Source organism: Tupaia chinensis, unplaced genomic scaffold, assembly GCF_000334495.1.
Source record: "Tupaia chinensis unplaced genomic scaffold, TupChi_1.0 Scaffold143728_1, whole genome shotgun sequence".
Lineage (NCBI taxonomy): Eukaryota > Metazoa > Chordata > Mammalia > Scandentia > Tupaiidae > Tupaia > Tupaia belangeri.
The window spans coordinates 242,528-250,904 of record NW_006203577.1 but is presented as its reverse complement, the minus strand read 5'-3'; the positions used below and the strand labels follow the sequence as shown (position 1 = coordinate 250,904).

General features: G+C 43.0%; 1 protein-coding gene across 1 annotated transcript in view; it reads right to left on the bottom strand.

Moving 5' to 3' along the window:
* Nucleotides 1–4,896: 4,896 nt before the first annotated feature.
* The window catches only part of GPRC5D (G protein-coupled receptor class C group 5 member D), a 9,436-nt gene continuing 5,955 nt past the window's right edge, over nt 4,897–8,377 (bottom strand). The window contains exons 2-3 of the mRNA XM_006164811.1: nt 6,077–6,144; nt 4,897–4,968 (exon numbers count right to left, since the gene is read on the bottom strand). Of these exons, the coding sequence (XP_006164873.1) occupies nt 4,897–4,968; nt 6,077–6,144 (140 nt within the window). The remainder of the gene's footprint in view (nt 4,969–6,076; nt 6,145–8,377) is intronic.

Below are 8,377 nucleotides of genomic sequence, written 5' to 3'. Positions count from 1 at the left end.
TATATAAATGTGTGGGTGTATATATATATATATATATATATATACACATATATATAAAGAAAAACACTAAGAGAACTATTTAAAATATTTGAGGGGCTGACCCCATAGCCTAATGGTTAAGAGGGTGGCATTCCACATGGATAACTGCTCAGTTTGAATCCTGGCCTCAGTGGCTTAAGAATCACACTTGGGGAAAAAAAAAAAAAAAGGACCAGCAGTTAGCGTAATGGCTATGTCGCTGGATTCCCACATAGTCGACTGTGGTTCGAGTCCTGGACCCAGTGGCTTAAACTCACGCTGGGCGCGTGTGCGTGCGTGCCCAAGATCCCGAGGGGAGAATGGAGGAGAAGGGATTGCGGCATGGCCATCCTCCCTGGGGGGTGATTTCTCGCTTTCTGTCTCTCTGTCTCTCTCTGTCTGTCTGGCGAGCGCACGCGCCCTACAGCAAAAACCTCTGCAAAAAAAAAAAAAAAAAAGAAAATCACACTTGGGGTGGCAGCTGGCAGGTGGCATGGTGGCTAAGGTACCAGACTTCTACATGGCTGACCGTGGCTTGAGTCCTGGGCTTAGTGACTTGAAAAATTACACTGGACTTGTGTGTCTGTGCCCAAAATCCCAGGAGGAGAATGAGAGAGAAGGGATTGCCTCATGGCCACCCCTCGGGGATGCTTTCTCACTTTCCCTCTCAGTGTCTGTCTCTGTCTTTCTCCCTACAGCAAAAACCTTTAAGAAAAAAAAAAAAAAGAATCCCACTGGGCACATGTACATGAGCGCCCCGAATCCTGAAAGGAGGGAGAAATAGAGCAGAAGGGATTGTGGTGTGACCATGCCCTATGGGGGTGGCTTTTCTCTTTCTCCTCTGCCTTTCTCTGGTGTGTGCTCCCATCTTCGGATAATTAAAAAAATATATTTAAGAGAATGAGCACCTTTTAAATGACAAAAATGATTCTGTGAAGTAAATGAGTTAAAATTTTTGGCTAATACTTGATGGACTGAGTAGTTAAGTAAGATGTGCTAATCCAAATTGTTTTATTTATATTTTATAGCAGAGTACTCATAGATCTCTACCTAGAGGGCTCCTGGGATCTTTAGCTTTATGTGTATTGCTGTATAAACTAAAAATAAATAGTACTTTCTTTTTCTCTCTTTTTTTTTTGAGAGAGTTTTTTGCTATAGGGCACGTGTGCTCACTGTAGAGACAGAGCATGAGAGAGAGACAGAGAGGCAGAAAGCAAGAAATCATGCCCCAGAGGGATGGTTTTGCTGCAATTCCTTCTCCTCCATTCTCTTCTTGTGATTTTGGTCATGCATGCATATGTGCCTGGCGTGAGTTTTAAGCCACTGGGTCCGGGACTCAAACTGTGGTCAACTAGCTGGGAGTACAATGACGTAACAATTATGTTATCTGCTGATCCCAATAAATAGTATTTTCCTAAAAATATTCTACACTTTCATGAAAGTATATTTTCCTGAGTTAGCCTCCCCTGAGTTGGTCACCCCCAGCCTTAGCCCTGCTGTCCAGAGGACACTTCCCTGCCCACAGCTTCCCACAGAGAGAGCAGACACATGTGACCACGTATGTACCATGTGACCGAGTCAGGCACAGCTGCACAGACCAGTACGGGTACTGGACCCAACAGGGGCTCATCTACAGGCTGACTGTAAGCTAAGAGCGAAAGATCTCCCCATGAGGGGCAATGATGGTCAGCTGGACCAATCAGAGTCCCTCAGGAATTCGCATTGTGACATACGGGGAGAGAATCAGCCAGTGGTGGGTGGCTGAGTTAAAATAGCCACAAGAAGAAGCAGAGGCAGTGAAGAAACGTGTCAGTGTGGGAAGTGGGGTGGTGGGGAAGGTCAGTAAGTGCCTTTCAGTGCCTGATCACGTTCTATCTGACCAGCCGAGTGGCTGCACAAGGCTCCTGGAGAGAGTTTCTCTCCATCATGTGTAACCTTTATAAAAAAATCTCCCGAAACAGTCTGAATGAGCTACTTGCAATCTACAACCTCTAAAATCTAACGCATAGCGTAAAGTTGGGTGAGATTTTACTATAAACTCCAAAGGCAATTTGGTACAAAGAAGTTCAGTTTTTTGGTTTTATTTTTGCTATAGAGACCTGAACCCTGATCTTTCATATGGTCTCCACCACTGCAGTATTGCGTTACTTCTGCACCACTGCAACTGGGCCTAGGGTATAGATTTTTTTAAAAAGAGAAGCTAATTTTAGCGTAGCCATTTTTTTTTTTTTGGAACAGAGTGTAGAGGGTGAGCACTTGAACAGGAGTTGGGAACCTGGATTCTGGTCTTGGTTCTGTTACTAACAAATGTTACCTGGACAAATCGCTTTTCCTCATCTGTAAAACAAGATAGTTGTGTTCCTGAAATTCTCTGATTGTGTTGTCACTTTTACAAAAATGTAAGCTCCACCAAAGCTGTGTTATCTACCTTCTCCATAACCGAGTCCTAGACAGCTTCCTGGTACCTTGGGATGCTCAGGGAACAGTTGTGACTGAACAACCCAAGCTGTACATTGTTCATTAAAAAGGCTTTCTTATGTGTATGGAGCCTTAATTAAGTTTTGAAGTGCTTTTACCCTGCAGGCACCCAATCATCGCATTTGGCTGTCAAGGGGGACACACCTTAGTTGCTAATACACCCCTGTGGAATGGAGAAGCCTTGTAAAGGAGGAAGAAGGCTGGCCTGAGAGTCAGAAAAGCTGGCCCACCATAACTACTGTGTGGCTTTAAGTAAGTCGTCTCATTTCTCAAAGGTTCTGCTTTCTCATCTGCAGGGTCAGAGGGTTGAATTTGACCCAAAGGACCCTTCTGGGAGTATGCTTCTGCCTCTGATCCTGTTGTATATAACAAGCGAGTTTATACCTGATGTATATAACAAGTGAGTATTAAGGACAGATGAAACGATTGGGAAGCATGTAGGGCTGCAGGAGGGATGAAGGCAAAGTAATTAGTGCAGAGGCACCCGCTCGTTAGAAACATCAAGACAGGCAGAGGATGCTCTTTATGTTCACTACTTTAAATCCTTTATGAGCATCAACTGGGATAGCTTGTTCTCAGCTGTTATTGGTTCATCAAAGCCTGTCATTGACCTTAACCTTGTCTGCTGCTGTATTTGTTGGCATAAGGCGGTAGGTGTCGTGGAAGCAAGCCTACCAGCTCATAAGTCCATGGAAATGTGTTATTTAAGTTGCCCGATCATGGAGGATTCTTCTATAACTCTTATAGGAAATTCTGAGTCAATCATGTTTGGGTTCCTTTATGTAAGATGACTGGATACTTCATATTCATTAGGATGGCCACTATAAAACAAAACCAAAAACTGGGAAATAATAAGCATTGGTGAGGACACAGAGCAATTGCAACTTTTTGTGCACTACTGTGGGAATGTTAAGTGGTGTACTGCTACAGAAAACCATATGGAAGGTCCGAAAAAAATTAAAATTACGATTACCATATGATCTGGCACTTCTGAGTATATATCCAAAACACTTGTGAGAAGGATTTTGAAGAAGTATTTGTACTTTCATGTTCATTGCAATATTATCACAATAGCCAAGAGGTGGTGGCATCCCAAATGTCCAGCAACAGATACATAGATAAAATGTGGTATAGTCATATGATGGAATATTACTCAGCCTTAAAAAAGAAGAAACTCCTGTCACATGCTACAACATGTGTAGACCTCAAGGACATTATGCTAAGTGAAAGAAGCCAGTTGTAAAAGACAAAAACTAGGACCAGGAGATGGTGCAATGGTTATGTTGCTGAACTCCCATGTAGTTGACTGTGGTTCGAGTCCTGAACCCAGCAGCTTAAAACTCATGCTGGCCATGTATACATGTGTGCCCAAAATCCCGAGAGGAGAACGGAGGAGAAGGGATTGTGGCATGGCCATCCCTCCTGGGAGGAGTGATTTCTTGCTTTCTATTTCTCTGTCTCTCCAGTGAGCACACGTGCCCTAAAACATAAATCTTTCTAAAAAGAAAAAAAAATAGACAAAAATGTATGATCCTATTATATGAAGTATCTAAAGAAGTCAAACTCACAGAAAGTAGAATGGTGATTGCCAGGGACTGGCGAAGTTCTTGTTCAATGGATGTAGAATTTCAGTTTTGGGAGATGAAAAAGTTCTAGAGACTTTTGTACAATAATGTAAATATAGTTAACACTACTAAGTTGTATACTTAAATGTAGCTAAGATGGTAAATATTATGTATTTTTTTTAAAGTGCAATGAAAAGAAATTGACTAGAGGAGTCATCCAGTAGAAAGTTGCTCTGAACCTCTAAATTTGACACATTAGAATGACTCAAATCTTCAGAACAGGGTCTTTAGTAAAAGGTGCCAGTTCCTGAGCTGGCCCTGTAGCCTAGTGAGTAAGGGAGCTGGATCCCACATGGCCATCCATAGTTCAAATCCTGGCCCCAGGGTTTTGAAAAACATGTAAGGCTTGTGAGTGTGTATGCTTGATAGGACGGAGAAATGGAGGAGAAGGGAATGTAGCATGACCACTGGGGGGGAGGGGGAGTGCCTTCTCTCTCTCTCTCTCTCTGGAAAAGTCATGTGCCCTCTGGCAATTAAAAAAAAAAAAGGCACCATTTCTTTCCAGCATTGCTAAGAAAGAAAAAAATTTTTCAATGACATAGATGAAGAAAGAGACACAGTCAGGATAGGGTGGTCAGCAAGACTGTAATTATACTTGAAAGGGCTGTCTTCTGATGAAGAGTCCACATGGATTGAAAGGGGTAGGAAGGAGAGAAGGGAGAATGAGTAGCTAGTTTCTTGGCAGCACGACTCCGTGGGCTCCCTGGTGGTCTGTCAGGGCCATAGTAACCAGGATGGTCTTCCATGTTTTCACCACTCCTGCTTCCTGTAGACTTTACACTTCTGCATCTTGCTGAGGGCTTAGTTTAGCCTGTGGGATGAACTGTTCCTTTGTGGGGTCAACAGTCTGGAAAAAGAAGAAATATCACCATTAACCACTGGAACCAATACAGGGCATGATGCTGTCCAGAACTGTGTCTGAAATAGTATCTCACCATCATTTACTTGTTTGTTATTAAAGGAAAAAAGAGAAGAAGAAACCCTGGGCCTACCCATGTCAGGCTTCCCGTTTAGCCATTAACAGGAATCCTTTTGCAAAGTTCTTGAAAAGCTGATCACTGGAAATTGAAACTAATCCAAGACATTCTTAGAGGGATAATAAAGATTTTCTCATTATGTAAATACCCTCCTGAGAGTTAATTATGGCAAATTATATAGCTATGTCCTCGCCCATGTGTCATTCTATTTGACAAAGTCTCTGATAACAGACCAGAGGGATTAATTTAGTTAGTTGCCTGCTAAAGTTCATGAAACAAATGGTCTGAGGGTCACTCCTGGATTTTGGTTACATTTGGTCCCCATAACGAGAGAATTGTGTCCCAATGTGGTATATTTGGCAGTCCGGATTTGTGTGTCTTCAAGCTGTTACGGCACAACTGGGAGTTCCCCCCGATACACTTAGCAGAGCTCCTTCTGTTTTTGCCTGAATGGATTAAAACAGGTTCATCCGTCTGGACATCCAGATGATGGTGGCAGACCTAGCCCAGTTCTAGAGGCAGCCTGAGCTGTGAGAGCTAGATGGTGATTCAGAGAGGCAGTCAGTGGGGCTCAGGGGAGAGATTTCGACAACTGATACTAAAAACAGACCCAGCACTCATACATATTTACAATCCTCCATTGTCCCCAAGGCAAAACTCAGAGCCTGCAATTCTTCACCGTTGAAGCTGTCTTTTCTTTCCAGGGAGATGCACCTGCATCATGGTATGTTTTTTGTCGATGGTGGTGGTGGTGGAAATTGGAGGGGTTCACAGAGGAGAGAGTGTGCCGTGCCTCTCCTGCAACACCCTGAATGACTTTGCTCTGGGTGGCTCAAGTTCCACATGCCTTTAGGGATGATCCTGCCTTGCCTTTCCTCTCTTAGGTCAGTAAGGCCATGGACATGAAGCCTGAAGGCTCTCTCTCCTATGGAGTGCTTGCTATGTCCCTCCTGGGTGAACGTAGACGAGCACATTTACCTGCAGCTGAATGGGAGTACCATATGAAGTTAATGCTACATCCTCCTCAGCTCCATCACTGTCTCGGGCTGAAAGCCAAAGGAGGGAGGGCTGGGTTAGTGTCAATAATTCACGTGGAGACAGCACATGAGGACTATCAGAAGACCCTGTGGCTTGCAAAGAGGATCCTGACCCTTTAATAAGAATTCTCAGCTGAACCTGGTATTGAAAAAAAATGGACTTAAAAGAGCATTTTAAAAGCTTATGAGGAAGTTATTTATGAGGAGTAGATGTATGTTCAGGAGAGGCATGTCAATGTATAGTCATTGAAGAAGCTGGAGAATCTATCCCTTTCTTGAGAAAGAACACTAACCCCAGGCCAGGGGCCTTGCTCCCTCTTACCTGCATGACCTTGGGCACCTCATTCATCTCAACAGTCTCTTTAGGCTCAATTCTTTATAACGTTGGATTCAATTCTTAATTTAATTTTATTATTTTTTGCTATTGGGTGCTTGTATTAGCCAAAGAGAAGGAGAGAAAATGAGAAATCACACCCCAGGCCATGTGTGTGGGGTTGACCACAGCTCAATCCCTTCTCCATTTTCCTCTCATGATTTTGCACACGCACCTGATGTGCTTTCTAAGTCGCCAGACCTAGGACTTGAACCACACAGTTGGTCATGTGGGATTCAACTGCCTTAGCCACCATGCCATCTGGCTGGTTCTGTATTCAATTTTTAAAATTGGACATAATAAAAAAAGATCCCTAGAGACAACTCTTTTTTTTTTTTTAGAGGTTCTATTTTTTTTTTTTTTTTGCTATAGGGCACATATGCTCCCCAGACAGACGAGAAAGAAAGTGAAAAATCACCCCCCAGGGGGGATGGCCACGCAATCCCTTCTCCTCCATTCTCCTCCCGGGCTCTTGGGCATACACGCACACGGCACCGGCGTGAGTTTTAAGCCACCGGGTCTGGGATGTGAACTGTGGTCGACTATGTGGGAGTCCAGTGACATAGCCATTATGCTAACTGCTGGTCCCGCGACAATTCTATATAGCCACAGAATAATCACACACCACAGTTACTTCTTGAATGTCTGTCTCCTTGAACAGACTGTAAATTCTATGGAGACAGGAACTATGTCTGTCTGTTTCCAAGACCAGGCACTTGATATGTGTTTATTTTTCCATGACCACAGACAGATCCTGAACGCTGTGTCAGTAGGGCTCATAGTTGGAGGCTGTAGTATTAAGAGGATGGACCTAGGGAAGGATTGCTGGCCGTCCTCACTTGCATTACCTAGGGCCATGCTCCTTCACATTTTGTTGCCTTTGCTTCCTGATGATAATAAAAGAAGGATAATTACAATCATAGTAGTTGATCTATTTTGTAGGGTTATTTTGAAGATTGAATCAATTCCTATATGCAAAAGCCCTTGGAACAGGGCATGGAACACAGAAAACACCGAATGTGCTGTTCTTGTGTATTATTATTGCTGGTGGTGTAGTTATAATTGACATTTTGACATTCTCCTCCATCTATCTATCTATATCTATCTACCTACCTATATATACACACAGATACACATATACATATATATACCAAAATTTATTATATGTATGTGTATATATATCTATATATATCTTTTTTTTTTTTTTTTGCCATATGACATATGAGATTGCCAGAGATAGAGAGGGAAAGTGAGATTACCCCTGGTGGGGGCATGGCCACATTATAGTCTCTTCTCCTCCAGTCTCCTCTTGAGATTCTAGGCAGGCATGTACATGTGCTCAGTATGATTCTCAAGCCACTGGGTCTGAGACTTGAACTGTAGTCAACCATGGGGGAGTCCAGTGACTTAACCATCATGCCACCTGCTAGCCCTCCTGACATTTTTTTTAGAGGAGTTTGATGCTTTGGTACTAAGATGCTTATCTTTCCTTCATAGCAGAATGTCTGAATCCTCAGTTTAATTTTATTTCTTGTGACATAACAGAATTCTTCACATTCAGTCCCTCTATAACCTGCTTCACCAGACATACTCATCAGACCAGGTCATAAATTAGAAAAGCCTATCCAGTTATGTTCATGAAATTTACCAAAAGGCTGAATATGTCTCTATGTTAAGCCCACAACCACCTCACGGTGGAAATCTGAGTTGAACAAGACCTTACTTACATGTGGAGGAGGGAAGGAGAGACACTATCATCATTTAGAGACAAAGCATTAGAGGCTTCTGAAGGGTGGGGACCTTGATTTGGTCTCAGAGTTGTAAAAGTGGAGTCCGAAGACAGGGCACACGAGGGCTCGATTTGACACT